This window comes from Epargyreus clarus, unplaced genomic scaffold (genome assembly GCF_041222505.1).
Source record: "Epargyreus clarus isolate Ecla_fem2 unplaced genomic scaffold, WU_Ecla_fem_2.2 ptg000036l, whole genome shotgun sequence".
Classification (NCBI taxonomy): domain Eukaryota; kingdom Metazoa; phylum Arthropoda; class Insecta; order Lepidoptera; family Hesperiidae; genus Epargyreus; species Epargyreus clarus.
In genome coordinates, this window is record NW_027332241.1 from 7,086,703 (window position 1) to 7,114,369 (window position 27,667).

The window sequence follows — 27,667 nt, forward strand, 5'->3', positions numbered from 1 at the left end:
ACCCGTCCTATTTTTTTAACAAGACTATATCGGCAACTATGATTTTTAATAACATTATAATAATTTTACTTCCATTTGTAGATGTAAATGTTAAAATATAATTAATTTTCGGTCATCGGGTAATGAAAGATATGTTCTGTATATATTTAATGATAATTATTATAATATATTTTTATTAGTAAATGAAAATTTTGGGTTTTTTTTAGAAAAATATAGTTCAGTTTTTTTATGGAGTTCTAGATTAGTTTGGATATTAATATTGAGAGGGACTTTAGGTTTGAAGATAGATTTCTCTGTGGTTAGTCTTCGGCACCACCGCCACACCTATTTCTGTTATAACAGCAGTGTAGCGTTGCTGTGTTCTGGTTTGAAGTGTGGTAAGGCCTACTTTTTCGAGGCGTTCCAGCGTAATCCTCAGGGGTGGTAACGTTGTGGCCGACCTGAGATAGGAATCTATCTGGGGTTGACTACAGATACGGATTTTCTTTAAGTGCAAGTTTTATGTGGTACGCACACCCTTCAATCCAGAATACAGCAGCTATTGAAACAGAAATAGGTGTGGCGGTGGTGCCGCCGGAGTCGAACCACGAAGAGTTCTGCCACCTTCCAAAAGTCCGCTCAATACTAATATTTTGAACTAAAAAACGCACTTAAATATTTTGCACAAAGTTAGAAGCAGCTCTTATAGATTAAAATCACAGATACGCCCTTTAGGTTCAAACCATCAAACCATGCCCTTCGGTTTCACTTGCGTTAAAAAGGGTTAGTTAAATACTATAGGTATCGTGGATTTTATGTTTTTGCGCGGAGCCCTAATTGTTTTTCCAAAATGAAAGTAGCATTTATTACTCCGTATAATATAATCTAATTGCCAGTGAAAGTACCATCAAAATAGGTTGAGCCGTTTAGGAGATTAAAGAACAAACATACAGGCGGACAGACAAACAGACAAAATTTTAAATCCGTCAAGCCGTTTGTGCTGCAGCGTGACAAAGAATGAGACATACACACATACGTTCGAACAACATTACCCTCCGCTTTTGGGTAAGAAAGTACAAATTATGCAGGTGGTAGAACCCTTTGTGGCTTGACTCCGGCGGCATCACCGCCACACCTATTTCTGTTATAACAGCAGTGTTAGGGGCTGCTGTGTTCCGGTTTGAAGGGTGTGGTAAGGGAGACATACTTTTCCGAGTTCCAGCTTAGTCTTCAGGGGTAGCGGCGCATCTGTGGCCGACGTCAGGTAGGAATATCTAATCCTATCTGAGGTTGATTACAGATGTCCACGGGCGGCAGTAACAACTTACCATCAGGTGGACTGCATGCTCGTCTGCTACTCCTATATTTAAAAAATAAATGCATTTTTAACTTCATTATGCTGCGTTCGTATTTAAGGGGCGTATATGTGATTTAAGTCGTTTTACCACGCTTTTATTATAAACAAATAATTTAAATGTTTTATACCTACAGACACAGAACGTGTCGGGTCAGACAGAATCATATTTCTATACAATACTAGTTGTAAAAAGCAGTGATAGCCTAATAGGTTTAGAAACTCGGCCTCTCAAACGAGGGGTCCGAGGTTCAAATCCTAGACGATTATCAGCATCACCAGATGGTGCTAGATAGCACGCACTTTTGATTTTTCAAAGTTATGTGCGTATTAGAGATTAATTATCACTTGCTTAAAACGGTGAAGGAAAACATTGTGAGGAAACCTGCATACCTGAGCGATTTATATAAAAAAAATCTCAAAGGTATGTGAAGTCTACCAATACGCACTTGTCCAGCGCGGTGGACTATGGCCTAATCCTTTCTTATTCTGAGAGGAGACCCGTGCCCAGCAGTGGGACAGTAATGCGTTGATGATGGATATGTAGTAGAACAATAGTCTAGAACGATTCTGTCTGATACGCCACGTATCTGAAACGTGAAGTGCCTGCAGATATAAACGCAAAAGTCCAGTGTTGCCATAACTCAAAATATTTAGCAGGTTTTTTTTATATATTTTTTGTGAATATCATTTTTATCAATTTAGGATACTCACTACATTAAATTGTAAATATTTTATTTTTATTTTTAACATCGTTGTTAAGTTTTAAGTGATATGTTAACCTTAATCACCGTGTTTTAATTGTGTTAATGTTAAGTCAATTTTGAGATAGGAATTTTGGAAAATTTATTTTTATGCCATTAGTTATAGAAATATAGTTTCAAAATTGAAAATGTCTACAATGCTAACAGATTTTAATGTTTTTTGACATTTTTATATAATAAGTTTGAAATAATAAGGTATAGTCCGCGTAAAACTGCTAGTCCGCTCTGAATATAGAAATGAATCGCGTCGCCATAGCAAATTGTATGACTACACCTGCTCGCAACAACTTCAGAGCGGACTAGCAGTTTGGCGCGGACTATACTTATATAAATATACCATTTTTCAACGAGTATGAATTATTTTTTTGAAAAATACTCAGCACTTAAAGATATTTTGATTGCAAAATATGAAATAATTCTTGAAAATTTTCTTTACATACTTAGTTTCTGTAAAACGGCTGTGACAAACAGACGAACAAAAAGTCATTATATATATATAGTTTATATATATATATATACAGGGTGAATTTTTAAAACGGGCCTTCAGGGCCAAATCCGAAACTATAAGGATTAGCGAAAAATGCTGAAAGGAGTTACGAGGCCGATTTTGATAAAAACTAAAACTGCATCATTACTTTTTTAAAATATTTTTTTCCTTAGCCGGGAATCGAACGAGTTCATTTTGAAAAAAATTACACCTCTATATTATTCGACTATCTGATAGTGTCGCTTATAAGGATCAAATTCTAGGAAGTAATATTATTTGACAAATTAAAGGAAAAGGAAAATTTTGATGAAAATACGTATTTTTCCATACATTGGCATACTAATCCTTAAGGATTATACATAACAAATGATTTATGTATAATTCTTTAGAAACATACATAAGTCATACCATTGAAGAATTTGTTGGTTAATCAACTAATTATTCGATGTTATGACTATGACATACGGCTTAGTATGAGAAAGTAATAGTTTGGCAAATAAGTTACCGCCGTTTTTAGGATTTATTTTTTAATGAAAATAGATAACTGATTAAATAGTAAATTCTTATTGTTTGTTGTTTACAACTTCGTTTCAACGTTAAATATGATTTTCTATATCTCTTTTTTTTGTAATTACTCGGATTTGACTCTAAAAAGTAATTCTCGCAAATTGTCAACTTTACATCTGTATTAAACGAAACTCCGCCCATAGCTAAGTCGGACATAAAAATATAAATTATTGGGAAACAAAACGTCCATTTCTAATGATTAAAAACATTGAGCCAAAAAAATGTTAATACACGAAATATTTAAATTGATGAATGGCGGGAACTTAACTGCCAAATTAATATGAAAAAAATTGTATTTTCTTAAATTTGAGGCTTTTCCTTTAGTTTGTCATTTATCATTACTTTCCAGATTTTGATCCTTATAAGCAACACTATCAAATAGTGGAATAATATAGAGGGTGCATTTTTTTTTCAAAATGAACTCGTTCGATTCCCGGCTAGGGAAAAAGTTATTTTTAAAAAGTAATGATGCAGTTTTAGTTTTTATCAAAATCGGCCTCGTAACTCCTTTCAGCATTTTTCGCTAATCCTTATAGTTTCGGATTTGGCCCTGAAGGCCCGTTTTAAAAATTCACCCTGTATATTAGCATTCAATAAAAAACTTCATTTTAAAAGGGGAAAAAATCTTTATTAATTATTTGACGCAATAAACATTGTTATCTAAAATAGCAGCATTTGTATTTCTCTTTCGCTCTTTCTCGATATGTGTGAGAGAGACAAATATAGAAATGTCTCCATTTTAGATTGCAATCTTTTACATAACTTGCAAGTTTTAATAATTTTGTTGTAACCACATTAGAATAAATATAGATTCAACGATAACTTGTTCCACTAAAAATGTATTCTCAAATTCATTTTGTATATCTGTCTCGCTTACACACTTCAGAAAGAAAGAGAGGGAAGATATGTAGACATTTTGGAATACATTTTTATTGAAACAACTTGTAGCAAATCTGACCAAATAGAGTATGTGTAAATATGAATATTGTTCATATATCTTGAAGAAATAATATTACAGTAATAATATGTTTAAACATTGCGTAAATAAAAACAATTTCATTTAAAAATTTGATAGAATTACATCGAAAATACAATTACGCAATTTCGATTGTTTTCCAAAAAATAAATAAAACATTATAATTTGGTTCAATTCGCAAAAAGAAGCATGTGTGTACTTATGTACACATGTGAGAAGTTTTACTTCTTTAGCGTTTTTGAGCGAAATGGCGTGAATTGGGCCACACATTGCGGTTTTTGGCCCAAACATTGTGTTAATTGGCCGAAACATTACATCGTTTGACTCAAACATTCTGCTAGTCGAAACATTGTGTTGGTTGGCTCAACTATTAAACCAACGAAAATTGTCTAAATATTGCACTGATTGATCCAATCATTGCGTTGGTTGCCCCAACCATTGAACCAACGAAAATTGTCTAAATATTGCACTGATTGGTCCAAACATTGCGATAGTTGGCCCAACCATTCATCCAACGAAAAATGTCTAAATATTGCACTGATTGGTCCAAACATTGCGATAGTTGGCCCAACCATTCATCCAACGAAAAATGTCTAAATATTGAACTGATTGGTCCAAACATTGCGTTAGTTGGCCCAACCATTCATCCAACGAAAAATGTCTAAATATTGAACTGATTGGTCCAAACATTGCGTTAGTTGGCCCAACCATCCATCCAACGAAAAATGTCTAAATATTAAACTGATTGGTCCAAACATTGCGTTAGTTGGCCCAACCATCCATCCAACGAAAAATGTCTAAATATTGAACTGATTGGCCCAAACGTTGTGACAATTGACCCAAACATTATGCTGATTACTTCAAGTGTATGCCTTTTACATTACTCTGGTAATACATTGGCTCTTACAATAGTATGATTTATTAAACATATGTAATGCCAGATTTATATCAAATTGGGGGTCTATTTTTACTTATTCTATGGCCACAAATAATAAAGTAAAATTAACGTATTTTATTATAACATTCTTTAAACAAATTGTAAATAAATGTTTAGATAAATCAAGCGTAGATTTAGGTACTTTATCGCCGGTTATTATTATTCAATCTATCTTACGTTTTGTGTACTAAAGATTGACATTTGAAAATTCTGCAAACTAGAATAAGTCGATTGTGATCTTTGGTAAGCAAATTATCATAGATCGAGTATTGATAACGAGGTTATATAATTCGGAGATCTGCCGTTGGTTAGGGGATGAAACCACCCCTATATTTTGCTATTACACTTTGTTAGCGATGTTGAAATGATGTGGATTTCAGTTTTTTCAAAAAAAATCTGAAAATACCGCCAACTAAAAAAAAGCTTAAAAGTAAAGAGGCGTTGCTATACAAGAAACCGCTATTTTTCGATAATTTTCGCTTTATCTATTGAACCGTAATAGGTAGACAATTCAAATTTTCACAATGCAATTACTTCTATGGCTGCTATGAAAGAAAGAAAGAAAGAAACATTTATTCGGATAATTGCAACACAAATGAGATACTATAATAGAGAGAGACAAAAAAAGTACTAAAAATAAAAAATGACGGCATGGAACCCTCTGTGTGCGAGTTCGACTCGCACTTGGCCATTTTTATTTTATATACTTCTATATATTCATATATACTATATTTTCTTTATATACTTTCTTAGGTAAATAAAGTATTTTTTAAAATCAAACTGAAATCCACATTTTTTTCAAAATACCCACATATTTTCTAGATTTGTTGAAAGCTAAAGCACGTAACACTATTTCTTGTATAGTCCGCGCCAAACTGCTAGTCCGCTCTGAATATAGAAATGAATCGCGTCGCCATAGCTAATTGTATGACTACACCCGCTCGCCACAACTTCAGAGCGGACTAGCAGTTTGGCGCGGACTATAAGTACTTATATAGTAGTACTTAAATATGTATTTGTAAATCATTGTTATATTAAAAATATATATAATGCGTTATTATATTTGTGAAGGTGGTAGAACCTTGTGGTTCGACTCCGGCGGCACCACCGTCACACTTATTTCCAATAACAGCAGTGTTTAGCGCTGCTGTGTTCTGGTTTGAAGTGTGGTAAAGGAGACATTTTTAGAGGCGTTCCAGCTTAGTCCTCAGTAGCGCATCTGTGGTCGATCTCAGATATGAATCTAATCCTATCCGGGGTTGTACAGTCCGTACAGCAGTAGCTTACCATGAGGTGGACTGCATGCTCGTCTGCTACTCCTATATTCTCAAAAATATATAACGCATTATATAAAAAAAAAACTTGTTTAAAATATTACGTGCACATAAATAAATATTAAAAATCAATTAATTAATATTAGATACTGTACACACATATAAACAATAATTATGAACATATCACGTTAATTGTACAGTCCTTATGTTCGTATGAAGATGTTAAGGTTTTTGTGATATCATTATATATATAAAATACATTATTATTAACGTAATCGTGAAATATTGTGTTAAAATAAAAGTATTTATTGCAATTGGGCGATGGCAGAGCCTCTAGCGGGAAATTTAGGAACTAATAATGTGTTTATGTATTTTTTTTTGTAATTCTATTGAAGTGGAAACTTCTATAAGATTTTCTTTGAGATGTGTCAGTAAGGCGGCACGCCCACGAGACGTACGAGAGTGCGACTTTGCGACTTTTATAAGACAACTTAACTACATATAAACATAATTATTTGGGCTTTAAGAGCTTTAGTATCTTTAACAGCCTCGAACTAAGATTGACGTCCGTTATTTATAATCAATCTATCCATTGTTTTGCGAAATATCAAAGGACATTTGCCAATTTCTTCATATTAGTCATTGGTTAATTTCGATCTTTTCTTAAGAGTGGATAGATTTTTAATAACGGATTTTATGTATTTTTTTAAAGCTGCGATCAATGTAACCTTCCTAAAACTCTTAGAAAGAAAATCCCAATTATAATAAATACTGTTATTTAAATAATGAAATATCAAGAATAAATGTACAAAGGTTATATAATGGATACATTATTTAGTTAGAAGCTATAAATTGCTGAATTTGTAATAAGATGTGTATTGCAGTAAGAAGGATTGCGTTAATTGATATTACAACCACAAAAAACATTAACATTTTTCTATGGGACCGAAGATACCATCAAAAGTCGCCAATTTGAAAAAATATAACTAGATTCAGAGGTCATTCTATATAGGTGCGGGATGAGATTTTTGGAATTGGAAAACATCGATAAAAATATCGATTTTTATTTTGAGGGCACGAAAATGTCTACGGGCGATAATATCGAATATTTCACACAATATTATCGTCTATTCATAAATTAATCAAAAAAACTTTTTGCCGACAAAATCCTTTATTTTCATTATTTGATTACTATAAAATATATTTTAAGTTTTCTATGATATCGAATTAATATCGATATTTAGGAGTGTATATTATCGAATTGCATGTGGCGCGTTCCTACTTCCACTTCTAGAACTACCACTTTGGCAACGGGAAGGGATCTCCCTGTGTGCTAGGTGATGTCCGGACAGCGGCCGTGCTCCGACAGTATCGGTTCACAGCTTGTATACATGCAAACATGTCGACAGCGTGATTCAGAATACGTTTAGCGCCATCTCTTGACGAGTAGCGGGAAGTCGCCACAAGTATTTGTGCAAAAAATTACCGGGTGTAACTTAAATTGACTAAATTGGGGATGAAACCATAATTATTTTGTGTTAAGTGGTTGTAATATTATTAACGCAAGTGAAATCATAATTGTAACGGCCTGTACAATATAATATAAGGACAATATTATTGTGTAATATAATAGTTAAAGTTTTTCTCATTTACGAAAATTCTGCGACATTTTGTTTCACTAATTACATTCACATTAAGAAAATATTGATAAAAAAAACTATGAAAAATATTCGTAATTTGGTACTTTTTATTATAAAAAATTGTCAAGCAGTGAATAGTCAGCTTTATTTTTCTAGTTTATATTGGTTTTTAAGGTATCGGAGAAATTCGTCTAACAGTGAATAGTTAGCTTTATTTCTCTAGTTTATATTAGTTGAGTAATCCGTCTAACAGTGAGTAGTCGACTTTATTTTTCGTTTTTTAAAACAAATTGTCGCAGATTTTTTTCAAAATATTGTTAAAGTACAAAACACGTCCAGCCTTCAAATGCCTTACCATTTTAGTAATAAGTCAATAAAGTTTTAATGTTTTAGAAAAATATTTATTTATTTCACCTTTTGACAACCCTTTTCAGCATTATATTGTGATCGAACGAGCATGCAGTCCACCTGATGATAAATGGCCACTGTCGCTCATATACATCTGTAATCAACCCCAGATAGGATTTGAGTACTACTTGAGGTCGACCACAGATGCGGCGCTATCCCTGAGGACTAAGCTGGAACACCTCGGAAAATATGTCTCCCTTACCACAATTCAAACTAGAACACAGCAGAGTTAACACTGCTGTTATAGCAGAAATAGGTGTGACGGTGGTGCCGCCGGAGTAAAATCATATAAGATTCTATTATGAAGAAGGGTTTACGAAAAAATTATAGACTAATATTTACAATGTCTTTATTTACACCCTGACTTGACTAGAAATACTAAACTAAATAAAATTATTATTATACGTCGCATTTCATGAAAATTCAATTTTTATAACAAAAGTCAACATAAGCCTGTTAAATACGTACGACTAAATGAGGAAAAAATTTGTTAAAAGTTAATTTGATAATCGTTACACTATAAACAGCCTTAAATTTTATTTTCAGGACCTATTTTAGAAAGTTTATTTTGTTTAATAATTTACACATTTCAAAAATTCCTTAAAATTAGTTTTTAGGAATTAGACATAAAAAAGGTGAATCTTATGTAACATTTAGATACGCCGAGTAGCTCGCCGAACAATGACGAGTATGTAGACGCCGTGTTTGATACACTCAAATTGAAGCAAGGATTTGGTTATTTTGATATGTGGTATATTACAGTAAATGATTATTGTAGGTACTTATAATAACATTGTATAATTTTCAAATTGGTATCAATAATACTGATTTAGCTTTATACAAAGAAAAAATAAAGAAGTGCCTTCTAGTTATACAATATATGAATTACTTGTTTCAATAAAAATTGTAACTCAAATTGACGACTTATGAAGTTAAGAAAATCTTTTGTAAAATTAGAATAGAAATATCGCTTTGAGTTACAAGTTTCATTGACACAAGTTACACATATAAACTTATCGTCAAAAATCCATTACTGTCCCACTGCTGGGCACGGGTCTCCTCTCATAACGAGAAGGATTAGGCCATAGTCCACCGCGCTGGACAAGTGCGTATTGGTAGACTTCACATACCTTACATACCTTTGAAAACTCTTTTTTTTTTGCAAGTGATAATTAATTTCTTATATGCATATAACTTTGATAATAGAGATGTGTGCCTGGATTTGAACCTCGGAGCTCGCAATTGAGAAGCCGCGAGAAGCGAGAAGCTGCTTTTCATATGAACGTATTCATACGTAAGTATGAACTTATAAAAAGATGTCATTCACATTTTAACAATAACTGTACATAAACATAAATTTAACTAAAAATCCTTAGAAAATTGTTAAAATGTGTTTAACTATTTAATTACATGAATTTAACAAAGATTTCGCTACAATAATAAAACTGGTAATGCTAGAAACAGATTTACAACACTTATTAATAAAAAAATGTTGTTTTTTACAATAAAATAAATATAAAAGTTGTGCGAAATATTTGCGTAATCACATGACATCAGAATAAGGAATTATTCAACCAATTATGAAGAAATAACCTATAATTACTACAAAAACTTATAAATAAAACCAAAATATACAAATTAAAACTATTTAACTAAAGTATAATATGTTAAGTGAATAGGAACATAACACTATTTAAGATATAACTTGTATTAAGAATAGATAGTTTTTAGAATTCGAGTCGAATTTGTACCCCGAGGGTTCCGTACCATCAACATTTTTTTTTGTATTTGTTGTTATAGTGGGCACCATTATATACTCTGTAAAAATTTCAAGTGTATATTAAGGTTCAGGAGATAGAGCCCTGTGACAGACAGCGAAGTCTTAGTACTAGGGTTCCATTTTTTCCCATTAGGTACAGACTCTAGCGACTTAATTGGGCGGAAGGGGTGGTTCGCCCCGGGCCTCCGATCCTAGGGGGGCCTCCAAACACAGTGACTAAAAACGGTCGTCAGAACCAAACAATATATGAAATGTGTATCACTCAGCGAAAAAATAATAGGTCACCGAATCACAGGCGAATAATTCTATGATACATTTGTCATTTTACACATTTGGGGGCCTCCATTCAACTTTCCGCCTCGGGCCTCCGACACCCTTAGTCCGCCACTGGGTACAGAACCCTATTACAAAGCCTCCGCTGTTTGTCTGATAGTATGGAACACTCGATGTGCGACTCGAATCTCACTTGATCAATTATATTATTGTATGATTACATGAGGCGGCCGTCTTACGGATGTGATCGGCTTCAGGTAGAACCTGTTCTATATGGAGTTGGTTACAGTCCATACAGTGACTTACCATCAGGTGGACTGTATGATCGTTTGCTACATTATATGTCCAGAAATAACATAATTGTGACAAATTTAGTACTATTTTATTTTTAAATCAAATTTAGACGCTTGAATGGCAATCCTTACTACGCAACATTGCATAGAGTAGTGAAAAGTTTAAATATTAAAAAAATAACAATAAAATTATACAATATTTTGATTGAAATTATTTCACATACATACATAGAAATATTTTTAATCCAACATTTATGCAATTATATAATTTTTTGTAAAAATCAGAATTATTCCTGTAAATTTTACTTACGTAATAAGGATTGCCATTCAAGCGTAGATTTTATTGTTAAAATAATATTAATACAGTAATACCGTTTTTCACATTTAAACGCAAAAGCAACCTCCAAATCAGTAGATATTCTATTAAGATACAAGTGTGATATAAGCCTATAGAACTATGTATATATTTTTGGTATTTCTTTTATTTGGTTGCCATCTTTTCAAGGAACTCTTGCAAAGCTAACGCTTTCGCCAGACGACGTCTGAAATCCTGTGAACAAGGAAAAAAATGTATTAAAATAATATATTCTATACCATAGGTAAATGTTTAATTTTAGTTTAGATTTTAGAGCGATTACAAACTCTATTTATTTAATTGGCAAACATACAGTGTTGGAATATAGCAAAAACTCAAGCCTCTTATAATGTATAATATTCAAGTAGGTTATATATGATAAAGCTGGCAGCTGAAAAACATATATTTTTACTTCTTCTAATTTGTCATTCTGTCAATGATTCGATATAATAAAAAGTATCTTTATATCACGGCGTGCGTAAATTGACGTTTTACGCACGCTTCGCGTGCGCAAAACCCCCATTTCCGACCCCGTAATATAAAATTTTATACAACACGCGGACGAAAAATGTTTTTCTGACTCGTGTGATTGCAGTCCTCGCCTGCGGCTCGGCCTGCAAACTCACACTTGTCAGAAAAAAATTTTTCGTCCTCGTATTGTAATGTACTATTTTGGAGTGAATTTTATTTTATTATATTTCATAGTTTATTTTCTCGTTCTCCTGTGGCCTATTCCCAACAGGTTATGGGCCCAGGCTACGCTATCGTAAAATATTGAAAAATATAATCATCTACTAAGTATAAAATTTATGTAATATTTCAAACATGGAGTCGCGGAAGAAAAAGACACATGAAAAATGTTTGATGGCGAACGGCGATGGCAAACAATAATATATAAGTGTCTAAACCAATACTGTCTACGGCGAAAACAATAATGGATGACTTAAATAAAATTACGAATGGAGAATTTTTTTGGCTACACAATTATTTTGACTGCGTAAGAAACAACTTAATTTGGAATTGCGACCAGATATCAAACGCTGATACAACTTATTTTAATGATTGAGTAATATGATCACTAACTTGGTGCTAAACTTGATTAAATGGATCAATGGATGAAATGGATCGACGGATTATGGATCAAAGGATGAAACGAATCGACGGAATGCATATAATTCAATGTCTCATCTTTTAGATTCAATGAATACATTCAAAATGTTCAAAGTAAAATTGAGACCTGAAACAACTGAACTTCAAATATCACACGCTTGTAAAAATATAAATTTTAATATAGAAAAACGTGTAAACTACTACAAGAATACTTACTACATCATGCAGATCCACAAGCTAATATGAATTTTTATCATGGAAACTGTTGGTGTAAAAATTATATTTTTTGCGATCTGAACCCGTCGCTATTACTGATGCTAACAGTCATTATATCAAGTACCTAATTGCAACAAAATGGAGACAGTAGTAGCTATATAACTGTAAATGCATTGGACACTGCAAATAAAAATAAGGACAGTTTCGCTTTTATGTCTTAAAAATGAAATTTATTTGATTTTTGTTCCAATTCTAACCCTGACACTTGTTTTTCTTTTAGATTTGAAAACTCTGATCACTTTGAAAATACAAAGAATTTATATGTGTCAAATGACAGACTACATTCAAAATTGGAGGAGCTAAAGATTTGGTAAAGGTAAAAAACAAAGAATTTAAAATTCTATACTATTCACCGAAAGTTCTGTGGAACTTTAGTTCTATGGAACTTAAGCTGTACCTATGCAGCTTCTTAGTAAATCGAATTGAATAATAAAAGGTATGTGCCGGTTATTAAAAAATGAAGGGCATATTTATAAAAATAGTAAATGTCTAATATGTAGTATAAAGGATGATAGTATCATTATTTTTCATAAAATGATAGATCACAGTATAAAATAAACTTAATTCAAAGTTAGAAATCGTATTAGTTATGGCACAAACAGTCATTTGAATAAACAGAAATTAAATTTGAATAGCAGTGATAGCCTAATGGTTAAGAAACTCGACCTGTCTAACGAAGGGTCCGAGGTTCAAATCCCAGGCAATCACCTCTGAATTTTTTCAAAGTTATGTGTGTATTAGAAATTAATTATTACTTGCTTAAAAGGTAAAGGAAAACATCGTGAAGAAATCTTCTACACCTGAAAGATTTATATAATAAAAAATCTGAAAGGTATGTGAGTCTACCAATACTCACTTGGCTAACGCGATGAATTATGACCTAAACCTTCTCATTCTGATAGGAGACTCATGCCCAGCAGTGGGACAATAAATGGGTTGATGAAATTTGAATATTTTTAAAGATTTTATTATTGACCGTCATGTGACAATCTTGAATACTTATATGTAATCTGTGATCTTGAATTTCTAAAAGTCAAGACTGACCAGCTAATGGTAAAAAAAAATAAACATCTTTTTTTATTATTCACTGTGATGTTTGCGATTCGATAACGTCGACTTCCTTTGATGACAAAAATTGTCTTTATGTTACATGTATTTTAAATGGGAAATAAGTATCATTTTAAAAGTCTAAAAGTGAAAATGTATCCTATAGTAACATTATTCATTTACATTATGATAATGATCGAGAATATATTTCTGAAATAATGAACTTAAGGAATTTTTGTTGGCAAGATAATTATGTATCATTAAAATTTACCTTATAAAACACAATAAAATGGTGAAACAGAGCAAATGAATCGTATATTAACCGAAATGGTTGTAAATGCGAAATTAAATAAAGCTTTTGGGGTGAAGCTGTTACAACAGTCATATACCTACTTATATTTATAAAAATATACATATTCCCCACTAAAGCTCTGATAATAAATAAATAAAACACCATGTAAATTGTGGCAAGGTAAAAACAAAATCGATCATATGAAAATGTTTTGGTGCTACTGCTACGTTCGTAACACAGTTAGCAAGATTAAAGATAAAATAAATATGGTTCAAAAAACTAAAAAACACGCTTTTATGATAAAATTAACTAAAAAGTAGAAAATCTAAATGAATCTAGGAATCAATTAAGGAACAGTAAATAGTATAATTGTGAAATAAATGTACAAAGTTTGAACGAAGTCTGGCCGTTTAAAGTGGGTCAAAATCGCGCCCAAAGAAGTCGGTTACAAACATACAAACATACAGGTGAAGCTAATAAAAAGCGTGTAAATATTTTAGATCCAGCCTAGTTGGTAAAGATTTTAATGGATATACATTATTAAATATTAAAAGTAATGAAATGTCCATAGCTGCTAAGCAGATCATGTAGTTGATGAATTAAATATTGAAAATAATGACAACAAACATTGAGCATTACATATCAATATAAAATTTAGAAAGCCTGACTCTGATTCGGCGAAACTAATTGAAAGCTAACAACAACATTCCTTAAATGATAATGCGTCAACAATAACTATTAAATACTTGATCAATCCCTGAATTATTATATACGGATGCACAATCCTGATAGCTGATCTTTATTAAGTACTTTGCAATAATTACCTAAATAATTTAAAGGTATTTTAAGGTGCCTATTCAATGGTGAAAAGCAGTACAAAGTGAAATTAAGCCACAAAGGAGCAATCAAATCTGATATTTTGTTTACAGACCTAAATATGTTAACATTATTAGTTGCAAGTGGGTATTTACCACAAATAATAATGAACTAAGTAGGTAAATCAGAAAAAAATAACAAAGCTCGTTTAGTTGCTCGAAGTTTCACTAAGAAATTCAGTTTCAGTAAGAAATTTTACAGGATTAAGATGTAACGTTCGCACAAATAGCCAGATTTACTACATTTATATAGATTTAAATGTACAGCATATGGACGAAAATACTACCTTTGTAAATTTCATTTGATATAATTAGAAAAATATATTATAATGGTTTTCATACAGAGAATATTTATATGGTAGTACCAGAAGGTCAAGGTTGCTAAAGATAAAGAAGGTTGCCTAAAGATAATAAAGTAAGTAAATTAAATAAAAGCTTTAACGGCTTAAAGCAGACATCTCGGCTTTGGTTTGAACGTCTTCATGTTATACTTAAATATAGGGTTTAAAAACTCTTAAAGGTACATTCTCATGCAGATGCATGTAGATAAATGTTTAAATATACCTATATAAGATAAATTAATACGGATAAGAATAGATATATGTATAGAATAAGATATATGTATAGTCCCACACGTATGTATATGGTTTAATAATTTCAACAAAATAAGCATTATAAATTTGCAAAAACATTTTAATGCAAATAATTTATATTACAAATACAAAATAAATAACATAATTTCTTGATATAGATGTTGAAAGAATAGCAAATACAATATCACTTAATCAGTCTACTAATGTGCAAAATGTGTTAAAAATATTCTATAAGTGTAATTTATCCTAATCACTTTCCTTATAAATTATTCAGTATTAAATACTGACTTATACCATGGTGCACATTGTAGAGTTAAATTAAAGTTACTACTTTGTATAGAAATGTAAAAGTAAATGTAAACGCATCCAGATTTTTTGTCTTAAATGTGTAAATATTTAATACATCTTTTAATGTTATATAAAAGATATAAATAGTTAAACCTAATCAATGAAAGCTGTAATTATAAGTAGTTAATTATTGCTTATGTGGACTCTGACTGAGAAACTGAGAACGCGACGAGACGCACAAACATAGTATTAGAAACTATTTGTTCAAAGTAATTAAAACTGCATAATTTCGTGAAACACACGAAAACAATGTAGACACTGTCGCAGTCTCATCAGCTAAAGCAGAGTACGAGTATAAGGTTTTGTTTGAAGTTTTCTTTGTATATTTGACTGATAAATCGATGTGGTCTGAAGTATCTTCAGCTCCACATGTGCCATGGTTAAGTTTGCCATTGTAAAAACATTTATATTTATTGTAAAAAGATGTGTGTTATGGAGTTTCTTTCGCCGCTTCTTCTCCATAACGAAACACCTAGTGAAGTGGTGGTAGATGTAATGACATTCAAGAAGTGTTCTGCAAAGAACGTATTTATAAATTGTTTTATACTTGAATTTTTGAGGGAGGCTGTTGGAATATAGCAAAAACTCAAGCCTCTTATAATGTATAATATTCAAGTAGGTTATATATGATAAAGCTGGCAGCTGAAAAACATATATTTTTACTTCTTCTAATTTGTCATTCTGTCAATGATTCGATATAATAAAAAGTATCTTTTTGGAGTGAATTTTATTTTATTATATTTCATAGTTTATTTTCTCGTTCTCCTGTGGCCTATTCCCAACATACAGCTTACATAAGTAACAAAATAAAAAGAAGCTAAGTACTATTTGAAGATGGTGTGTGGTACCCTTTGTGGTACGACTCCGGCACCACCGCCACACCTATTTCTGTTATAACAGCAGTGTAGCGCTGCTGTGTTCTGGTTTGAAGTGTGGTAAGAGACATACTTTTCCGAGGCAATCCGGCTTAGTCCTCAGGGGTAGCGGCGCATTTGTGGCCGACCTCAGGTAGGTATCTAATCTTATTTGTTGTTGATTACAGATGTCCATATTATAAAAAAAAAACAGATTTACTATTACTAATTTGCATTTAATTGCAATAATATATAAATATAATAACCCCAATATTTGTAGCGAAAAAATTAAACCAACGCCTAAGGTCGTCGGAGGGCCAGGGCGGAAAGTTGAATCACAGTACAAATATCTATATCCTTATACTGTGATTGAATGGAGGCCCCCCAGTGTGGAAAACCACACCTATTTCTACCTAATAACAGCAGTGTTAGGCGCTGCTGCGTTCTGGTTTGAAGTGTGGTAAGAGACATACTTTTCAGAGTACCAGCTCAGTCGTTAAGGGCAGCGGCGCATCTGTGGCCGACCTCAGGTAGGAATATCTAATCCTAACTGGGGTTGATTACAGATGTCCATGGGCGGCAGTAGCCACTTACCATCAGGTGGACTGCATGCTCGTCTGCTTCTCTTACATTATAAAAAAAAAGATTAGATTTTACAAAATTGCAAATGTCTCATAGACAACGTCTTATTTGCCGACAAATACGTATTTCAGAGATGGCGGTTCGTACGATTTTTTTTTGGAATTGTGTTTAGGGGCCCCCAAACCGGGGGCCCCTGGGCGGACTGCCCCTTCCTCCTTAGTCCGCGCGCTAACGCCATCTACAGTTAAACCACTTATTCGGTGAAACAAATGGTAAATGCCAGTAACAAACCTGATGCAACACGTGTCCAGCGCGGGGCACTCGGCTCGCGAACATGTCCTTCGACATCAGGCAAAGGGCCTTCCCGTTCATAGGGAACCGTTCCGGGAGCCCTCCGCGCCGGGACACCCACGAGCCCACCTCCGCACGGCCCCAGGTTCGAGGATCTGTTGGTACACATGATTTTATTATATATTTTTATGGACTTTCTTACGCCGCTTGTTCTCCATAGCGAAACACCTTCCGAAGCGGTGGTAGTTTGATGACTTTCAAAAAGTATTCTATGTGAATCAATTTTGAATAAATGAATTTGAATTTGAATTTTTAAAAAAGAAACGAGGACCTGTTAATGAAAACAATCTTTTTATTATTGATATTACTAGCTGACCCGGCAAACGTTGTGTTGCCATATAAATAAAATAATGTTAAGGGTGAACAATCCTTATCACTTAGGGGTATGAAAAATAGATAGTAGCCGATTCTCAGACCTACTGAATATGCATATCACATTTTTTAAAAATCGCTAAAGCCGTTTCGGAGGAGTCCGGTAACTAACATTGTGACACGAGAATTCTATATATAAGATAAACGCTTTCTACACTCATAGCCCTACACTAAGATTCCTTATATCGTGGGTGCTATGGACACACACACACATATAAGTACACAAATACCCAGACGCAGAAATAGAAACCTAAATTCGTTATTTAGATATCTGGCTGGCCGGGGATCGAACTCGTGACCCTTTGCGCGCCACACCTATTTCTGCCTCATAACAACAGTGTTAAGCGCTGCTGTGTTCCGGTTTGAAGGGTGTGGTAAGGGAGACAGACTTTTCCGAGGCGTTCCAGCTTAGTCCTCAGGTAGCGGCGCATCTGTGGCCGACATCAAGTAGGAGTCTAATCCTATCTGTGGTTGATTACATATGTCCATGGGCGGCAGTAGCCTTACCATCAGGTGGACTGCATGCTTGTTTAGTACTTTTAAACGTATAAAATAATTACTAACCGAGAGGTAAGTCGTCTTCTTGTAGCACTCTTAAGTCAATGGCGCCCCACACGCCATCTGTCGGCGGGACGCGGTCGCAACGAGCTTGAGTCGGCATCTTGCTGATAAATCTGGAAATAAATGATTTACATTTTACTAAGGGATATAGATTTACGACATTCGTTCAAAGTAAAAAAGTGGAATTTCGGCATTGCGGATAATTGTAGAATAAATAAAAAAAATTTAAACTATATTGTGGAATAAATAAAGAAATATGAGATTCTAATCAGGCATATAGATTCCCGCAATTTTTTAACATTTAAAATAAGTGGCAATGGTAATAATTATCAAAAATGCAAAAAAAACGAGTGAAATGCCGAAAATAAAATGTTACAGCGTAAGCGTCTATTACAAAAGGTTTTCATTATTTTTAGGGTACCGTACCCAAAAGGAACCCTATTACTAAGTCTCCGTTTCTTGTCTGTCTGTCACAAGGATAGAGCCTCCTAAACAGAAATAGACCGACTTGAAAATACGAGTTCGATTCGCACTTGGCCGATTATTTTCCACTCCCAAAGCCTACAGAAGTAGGTTCGCATAAATTCAATAATAATAAAAATCCCTTTATCAATTGTAATAGCCGGAATGCTTCACGCTATTTACTATTTAGTAAATACCTAAACCAGGAAGCATTGTTATTCGGTGCAAGGTCGCTGATGAATAGATGAGTAAATACAACAAATTATATAGTTGTCAATGTCTACTTAGGATAGTTAGTTAGGTCACAATTTAAATCTAAAACGGGTAAAAGGTTCGAATCCAGATTTGCACCTCTGATTTTTATGTTATGTGCGTATTATAAATCAGTTATCGTGTTTTAACGGCGAAGGAAAATCGTGAGAAACCTGCATACCTGAGAGCTTTATATAAGAAAATCGAAAGGTATTTGATGTCTACCTCTTGTCCAGCGCGGTGGACTATGGCCTAATCCTTCTCATTCTGAGAGGAGACCCGTGCCCAGCAGTGGGACAGTAATGGGTTGATGATGATTTAACAAAAAGGCGCCAAAAAGTATGTAATTTGCAAATAAATTTCATCCGGAATCCGTTACCCCCCGGCCATACAGTCAATAAAAGAAAACATCCTCCACATAATTGCATAATAGCCGCCATTTTGATCCGTCATTAGTACGGACGCGTGACCCACATCCGGTTTCCGGTTGTAGAATGAGCGCGGTTTCCGCGGCTAACTTCACTATTCAATGTTCGCTCATTTCCCGATTTTTGTGTCACTTCCGAATCTATTGTGAATTATATGTTCAAATGTTTGACATAACAATATGATTGTGGATGTATAGGTTTTATTAAATAATATATCGTTAGATGAGAAGGATTAGGCCACAGTCCACCGTGTTGGCCAAGTGCGAATTGGTAGATTTAATCTCTGAAACTTTTGTATATTAATCTCATAGATTAGTAAAGATTACTCACTCCTAACAAGAAAATGTACCCAGTTTTGAGAATTGAAGTAGTTGCGTAAAAAAGTTTTGCCACGTTTCAAATATTTTAGGGACGTTTTAGCACGGTAAAATGTCCCTAAAATATTTGAAATAATTATTTATTTATTACGCAGTATTAATTAATTATTCGTAAATTTTCTCTAAAAATGTTTTTATTGGTCAAGAATTCAAAAAAAGAACTTACTAAAATAAACCGTTTGTGGCTTCATTCAATTTCAAGGCGGCGAAGTATCTTTACTAATCTATGATTAATCTATCAGGTGTGCCGGCTTCCTCACGTTGCTTTCCTTCGCTATTAAAGCAATTGATAATTAATTTGTAATACGCACATAGCTTTGCAAAATACAGTAACTTAGTGGTTAAGAAACTGGGCCTTCGATCGAGGGGTCCAAGGTTCAAATCCCAGGCACCTCTGATTTTTAAAAGTTATGTGCGTATTAGAAATTAATTATCACTTGCTTAAACGGTGAAGGAAAACCATCGTGAGGAAACCTGCATACCTGAGAGACTTATTTAAAAAAAATCTCAAAGGTATGTAAAGTCTACCAACACGCACTTGGCCAGTGCGGTGGACTATGGCCTAATCCTTCTCATTCTGAGAGGAGACCCGTGACCAGCAGTGGGCCAGTAATGGGTTGTTGATGACATATGTTTTAAAAATCAGGTGTTGAGGTCTGGGATTTGAACCTCGGACTCCTCGCTCGAGAAGCTGATTTTCAGCTACTAGGCTAGCCAAAAGACACGGCCATCAAATTGCATTTAAATTCATTAGGTATATAAAATACAAAGCATTACCAATTCTTTAGTGATGTTAACAAAAAGTTGTAACGACGTCGTTACGGAAGCTAACGAAAAGGTCGTTACGATTCAGTAACGACTAGACTATCACTACTATTACAAGCAAGTATCTACCGGGAAATCAACAAAAAATACTAGAACTTTTTTCAAACAATCTTGCTACACATTCGACCACACATGTCAAATACATCGAAAAACAGTACGTCATTTGAACGGAAGCGCGCGCGCCGTCTTCCCGCCGAACGGCCATAATGGAAATCAACACTTCCGTTCATTCGAAAAAGGAATGCATTGTCGGTTTTTTTAAACCTCTAACGTTTAACGTTTCATTGTTTTGTTAATGGTTAAGCAGATGTTTATTATTTAGGCTAATTTTGAAGTTTGACGGCGGATATATTAATATTGATGCCCTTATTAATAATCAATCTATCCTAATTTTATGTACCTCAAAATTTGAATCTAGTATGAAGTGATAGTCAAATGTTGATATTTGTCAACATATTGGATATATTTATTATAATAAATCGGCGTGCATCATCCTTCTATATGTCAGAAAAAGAATGACAGTGGTACCGCTGGAGTGATAGCTAGTTTTTATCTTTAGCATTTATTTTTATTTTTTGAATAGCAACCGAGCAATTCATGTAATAAGTTTTGATGGTAAGTGGCTAATAGACATAATATTTATGTAATCAACCCTTGATAAGATAAGAGTTCTACCAGAGGTCGGTCATATATGCGCCGCTACCCCTGAGGACTACGTTGAAACGCCTCGGATAAGTACGCCTTTACCACACCCTTCAAACCAGAACACAGTAGCGCTAATATGAGGCAAAAAAGAGTGTTAAGGTGAAGTCTACGCAGTCGAACCAATTGTTCTACCACCTTCAACCTTCATCATCAACCCATCACTGTCCCACTGCGCACGAGCCTCCTCTTAATATGAGAAGGATTCGGCCATAGAATTAGCCAAAATGCAAGTTAAGTTAATTTATATAATACGCACATAACATTGAAAAATCAGACGTGCCTGGGATTTGAACCTCGGACCCCTCGATGTAGAGGCCGCGTTTCAACCATTAAGCTATCACTGCTTACCTAACTAATTACAAATTTAAATAAAAATATGATACACTTCTACCCATAAAACTTACACACACGGATGAACAGTTCCTTTTAAAAGACGTACAAGATGTTACACTAACTTAATAACAAGCGATTGTTAGTAACGGAAGTGGCGAGAGCGCGGGAAAGGCGTAATGGCGGGAACGTAATGGCGGGAAACAGAAACAATGGCAGATAACGATTTCCTCTGATTTAACTGTTGGTGTGGGAAAAGGAATTGGGATTTCTTGTGGGATTTTAAAAGTAAAAAGTTGTTCGATTTTTTTTCTTATAATAACATTTATTAGTATTACATACATAGTGTCGTGGCGAAGAGGTGACCGGTCTGACGCGCAAAGGGTCCTGGGTTCGGCCAGACAGAAATCTAAATTATGAATTTAAGTTTCTGTTTCTGGGTCTGGTGTTTGTGTATTTGTCTCTGTGTGTGTCCACAGCACCTATGAAGGTGCTACTACACAGGGAATCCTAGTGTGGGGCTGTGAGTGTAGAAAGCGTTTAAAAAAAATAGTATGCATACTTTTCTGAGGCGTTCCAGCTTAGTCCTCAAGGTTATCAGCGCATCTGAGGCCAATTTCATTCATATCAATAGTTACTTTTTTAAATTAATTTTATTCTGAAATAGATACTTGAAAAATTTTCAGAGTATGTAATGGTGGCTGCTATAACAAAAAATACTAAATATAAAAATAGTTTAAAAAAAGGTAAATTACTAGACACGGCAATTTTTCGGCGTTTTCGCTTTATCTAATGAACTGTAACAGGTAGACGGTTCAATTGTATTTGTTTCAATGACTGCTATAATACTACAAATAAAAAATATGAAAATTTTGGTGGTACTTGTGTGAATTTGTGAAGTCTCCGTGTGTGAATTCGACTTGCACTTGGCCAATAACTTTTCTATCGTAAACGTTTAACATTACTTCATACTTGAATTAATTTTATGCTTCTAAAACATCTAAACATATGTTTTTTACTGCAACTTCGAGATAATGAAACATTTATTACACATCCAAATCAGTTCACACCGTATCGAAAGCTTTGCGTCATGTTTCGATAGAATGGAAAGTGTACACTTTGCACAGTACACAACAAATTGACCTACAAATGTAAGCTATGGAGTTTCTTACGCTGTTTGTTCACACCTTCGAAAATGGTATTAGGGCCTTTTTTTGTTGACGAGGGGGAAACCTTCAACTAGTGTCGTGGGAGCAACATGGGGTTATGTGGGTTTTTACCGCACTAAAACCCCCCCGGTGGCCATCCTCACCGCTGCGAAGATGACTCCGGGATCTTCAACGGAACGCAACAGGAGTCCTCTGAACGTGTTGCCCCATCAGGCTCTGCCCAGGTAAACCCAAACGCTCTCCACACCGTCTGGTGTTTACAACGGTATGCGACCACACATACCGCCGTCCTTCCCGGGGTCGCTTGCTGGACGGTTCGAGCTCCCACTCTTGCCGCCCGCAACCCCGGAAGCCCCCTTTTAGTAGCCTCTTACGACAGGCAGGGCCCTATTCTGATTCCGGTACTACAGAGACATGGTATAGTCAAATCAAATCAAATCAAATCAAATTCGTTTATTATGGAATGTAGGTAAGCTAGGTACATGTACAGTCATAAAATGATATTCCTCTACATTCCCGCCGCAAGCGGGCATATAATAATTATAAGAAATACAAAAAAATAAAAATATTACAGCGTGAATGATAAAAATTATGTTCATAAATTTAATTTAAATTCCAAAAATTTAATTATGATATGATACAAAATTTAATCAATGTCAAAGATAAAAATTACATACATTTCATTTAGATATTATTATTAGTGCAATATGTCATCAGTTATGATCAAAATAGAGTTTTATTATATATCCGAAAAATATTCATTTATTGTATAATAGCATTTTCCTAATAAATAATCATGGTGTTGTTTTTTAAAATTTACTACATTTAACTACATAGTGACCTAATAATGTGTTTAGTATTTAAGTTGATACAATCTTTTTTGTGGCTTCTGGGGTCTTTATTAAGAATCCTATTATAGACCGCGTAAAACTGCTAGTCCGCTCTGAATATGGAAATGAATCGCGTCGCCATAGTAAATTGTATGACACCTGCTCGCAACAACTTCAGAGCGGACTAGCAGCTTGGCGTGGACTGTACTAAGCCTCCGTCTGTCCGTCTGTCATATGACTCTAATTCTGGAACCGTAAGATGCATAGCAGCCATAGAAGTGAATGCATTGTTAAAATTTGAACTGTTTACCTATTACGGTTCAATACATGAAACGAAAAACACTAAAAATAGCGTTTTCTGCTATAGTGACACCCATATACTTTTAATTTTTTTTTATTTTAGTTTTAGTATTTGTTGTTATAGCGGCCACCTCTGCAAAAATTTTGCGGCCACCGTTATACATACTGTGAGAAAATATTAAGTGTATATTTATTACGGTTTAAGATAAAGAGCCACGTGACAGACGATTAGACAGCGGCTGAGTAATAAGGTTCCATTTTCACGCTTTGCGTATGGAACCTGAAAAAACACCTTACTTTAATTGATAATTACAACAAGTCAATCTTGCATGACAATGTACAAGCATTCCAAAAATGTTTGTACATACCTTTGCTAAAACTTTAAATTACACAAAAAAATATACAGAAATCCAGACAAAAAACGCAACATGGCGACATCTAGCGTTTTGCAAGCAATTTGCACATTGTCCAACAGTGGCATGACCTAAAAACCTAGTGCCGAGACCTTGTCTTGACTTTTTGCGTTTTATTGACATCTTTCCGTGTTTGCTTTTTAGACTATTTTGTTCGTCTATTTTTTGTTATAATAGTATCAAAGAAGCTTGCAATCCTATAGGCAAGGCCATTGCCGTACTTTTGCAATGGACCCCAGGTAGGATTAGAGTTTAGTGCTTTATCTCCAAAAAACTGTGTCACTAGCTAATCTATGGTCACTAGACTTACAATAAAAAATCTCTACAATCTCATTTCGCTAAATCTCGTGTAGACTAAAAATGTTTAACTGGCAATTTGACGGTGAAAAAATGATTGCCTACTCCAAAAATGTTATCTAAACGGCTTAAATATGGATTCAAATGGCAAAGATTTATAAACTTATACACCAAGTGTCGCTAAATTATTGTTACAGAAAACTCTTTCTTGTCGTTAAATATCAAAAATCGCATTTTCTAGGGACTTTGTCGCTAAATTGGCAAGAGTAGTCCTACATGAGGTCGGTCATAGCGTTGTTACCTATGAATAATAAAGAGCCTTGTGTGTCCATCTTATCACACTTCAAACCAGACTTTCTTGCTTAAAACCTTTCATCGTTAACACGTTCCCTGCGGCACAGATTTTTCTGTACTTTCCATTACTGCGTTACGAGTTGTTTTAAACCTCGTCCTATACCCGACATTGTGGCGGCACGAGGCGTATTAAATCCCACCGCCCGAAGGAGACTAAAATCCTTTTTTTGGCGCCAAATAAGATAAAATGGACGGCTTTTGTCTTGATTATTATTAACAATGAGTTGATTAACCTAGATCTGCCACCGCCCTTGGTCAAATTAGTTAGTTTAGATTCTATGGGTAAAATAAAATGTGGGGTCTAATGCACCTCGGCCCGCACTGAAAAATGGCAGGTTTCGATATAATTTAGTGATGGGAAAATAAATATCGATTTTATTTTATTGTTTTTATTTATCAACCTTATGGACAGAATGAATACAAAAAGGGGAAAAGTTATGGATGTTTTTCATTGAAACATTTCAGACAATAAGGTTTTTTGCAAACAGTGCATTCCGTGAGATTTTTTTTTTGTTTTTTTGTCTGCCTCACGACATGTCAACAATGTGCGGAGTTTTTCGTAGCATCCGACTCATCTCTTCTTCTTTGGACCCTTATCGAGATGATGTGCTTTCTTTGCAGTGGATTCTGAAAAGTAGGAGCGAGTAGATTAGGGTAAAGAGTAATCGGAATACTCGGTAACGATTTTGCCTACGTTTCCCATATCAATAATGTAGCTACTTAACTTTTGTTTGAACCATAAGAGGAAACGTAATTATCTATAATGTAATTTCTTACTATACGGATATACGCCTAGCCTGCCAAGTCTCACTACTGGACTTTCACCTAGACAGAGTATATTTGTGACTTACCTGTTTTTGAAATATCTTCCTGTATTCTGATTTTGGCTCAGATTTTTCAACCGGTTTTTCTTCATCTTCCTCCATGATCAACTGTTTTCGGCAACGTTTCGACATGATAATTTTCAACACAAAGACAGCCTCGACTGCGTTGCACAACACTAACCACGTGAAGCTAGCGTGGGGTGCGGTACGAGGTGCGTGGGGAAACGAGGCGTTCGCAACCTCGTTCCGCACTGTGTTAGCATTATTATTTGTTCAGTGCGGCACGAGGTCTAACAAACCCGACATTAGGTTGGTGTACCATAGAACTAGGAATCAGTAGCACATCACAAACATATAGTTATCACTCTCCTACACTGAACCAGACGGAAGTTATGCCTCTCGCACCACAGAGAAGTTAAAGTTTTTTCTTACCGCTATAACGACCAGACATGGACGAGGTGTTTTAAGCCGCGTTCCGCAGCTAACGTGTTAACCCATTCCTGTCCCACTGCTGGGTCTCCTCTCAGAATGAGAAGGATATAGTCCACCGCGCTGGCCAAGCACATATTGGACTTCACAAACCTTTGAGATTTTTCTAAAGATCTTTCAAGTACGCAAGTTTGATTTTTCCTTCATTACGTGAAGCAAGTGATAATTTATTTCTAATACGTCCATAACTTTTAAAAATCAGATATGCCTGGAATTGGGACCTCGAACCTCTCGATCGGAAGGTCAAGCTTCAACCACTAGGTTATCACTCCTTACCATCTTTATCATACTGTATCATCATCATCATTATTTATCAGCTATATAGTTAAAGGATTATAACTCTACATGCTAATATGGTAAATTACACGATTATGAATTATTAAATTAATTAATATTTAAGAATAAAAATTCATTTAAGAATAAAATATTTTGTGAAAAAATCTTCGAGAAAAAATAGATATTTTGTGATTAGTACGACATTGTTATTGATTTTTTCGATACTTTCTTTCATTTAAAAAGTCATTTATTGACTTTATATTTACAAAATTTTATGATAAGGGACATTGATTTGATTAGTTTTGCTTTTTGGTTCTTTTTTCAAATGTTTGCGTTGATGCATTATTTAAGTTCCCTCTAACATTAAAAATATTTATCGTAATATATATTTTTATCATAGATGTTACTGAAAATAACCAACCAAATAGCAAGTATAATTGTTATTTATCTTAGATACTTACATACTTACACAAAAACGTAAAGTAAATTTAAGTATTTTATCATTAAATTCATAAAATACGAAATTAAGGAAACTCACCACTTATTCGAATCAAATATATCACGACGAAATCCAAACACCGAAAACTGTTCACTTTTTCACTAACTCCAGTCTATTTTTATAAATATTCTTGATATTTATTTCACAATCCACAAAAAGTCCTATTAATCTATGATCGATTTTAGCGGTTGAAATCTGCGTGCGTTTACTCTGAGAGCGCAAACCCGAGTGAATGAAGCGAGAGCTCCGACGGCGACTACTAGTGATTCTGGTTAGCGATGGTATATATACAAGAACAGATGTAAGTAACAGGTATTTTATGATATTAGGTTGTACCTAGTATGAATACGTACCTAGTATAAAAATGATACTCGATTCAGTATGCCTAATAGGTGTTAGTTCTACGTATTTGGTAAACTTGCTACTAAGAGCATTTTTCACACGTCTCTGTAGAGTCCAAAATAAATTACTTAAAGATATACGCACCGG

The 27,667-nt window shown here is 34.2% G+C and overlaps 1 protein-coding gene across 1 annotated transcript; it reads right to left on the bottom strand.

The window, feature by feature from the left end:
* Positions 1-9,610: 9,610 nt before the first annotated feature.
* Positions 9,611-27,424, bottom strand: edl (ETS-domain lacking). Its single transcript, XM_073092481.1, has 4 exons — positions 27,218-27,424; positions 18,352-18,461; positions 17,356-17,510; positions 9,611-11,282 (listed from the first exon to the last, which is right to left on the bottom strand). The coding sequence occupies exons 2-4, from the start codon at positions 18,446-18,448 to the stop codon at positions 11,214-11,216; spliced, it is 321 nt and encodes a 106-aa protein (XP_072948582.1). The 5' UTR covers positions 18,449-18,461; positions 27,218-27,424; the 3' UTR covers positions 9,611-11,213.
* Positions 27,425-27,667: the final 243 nt, after the last annotated feature.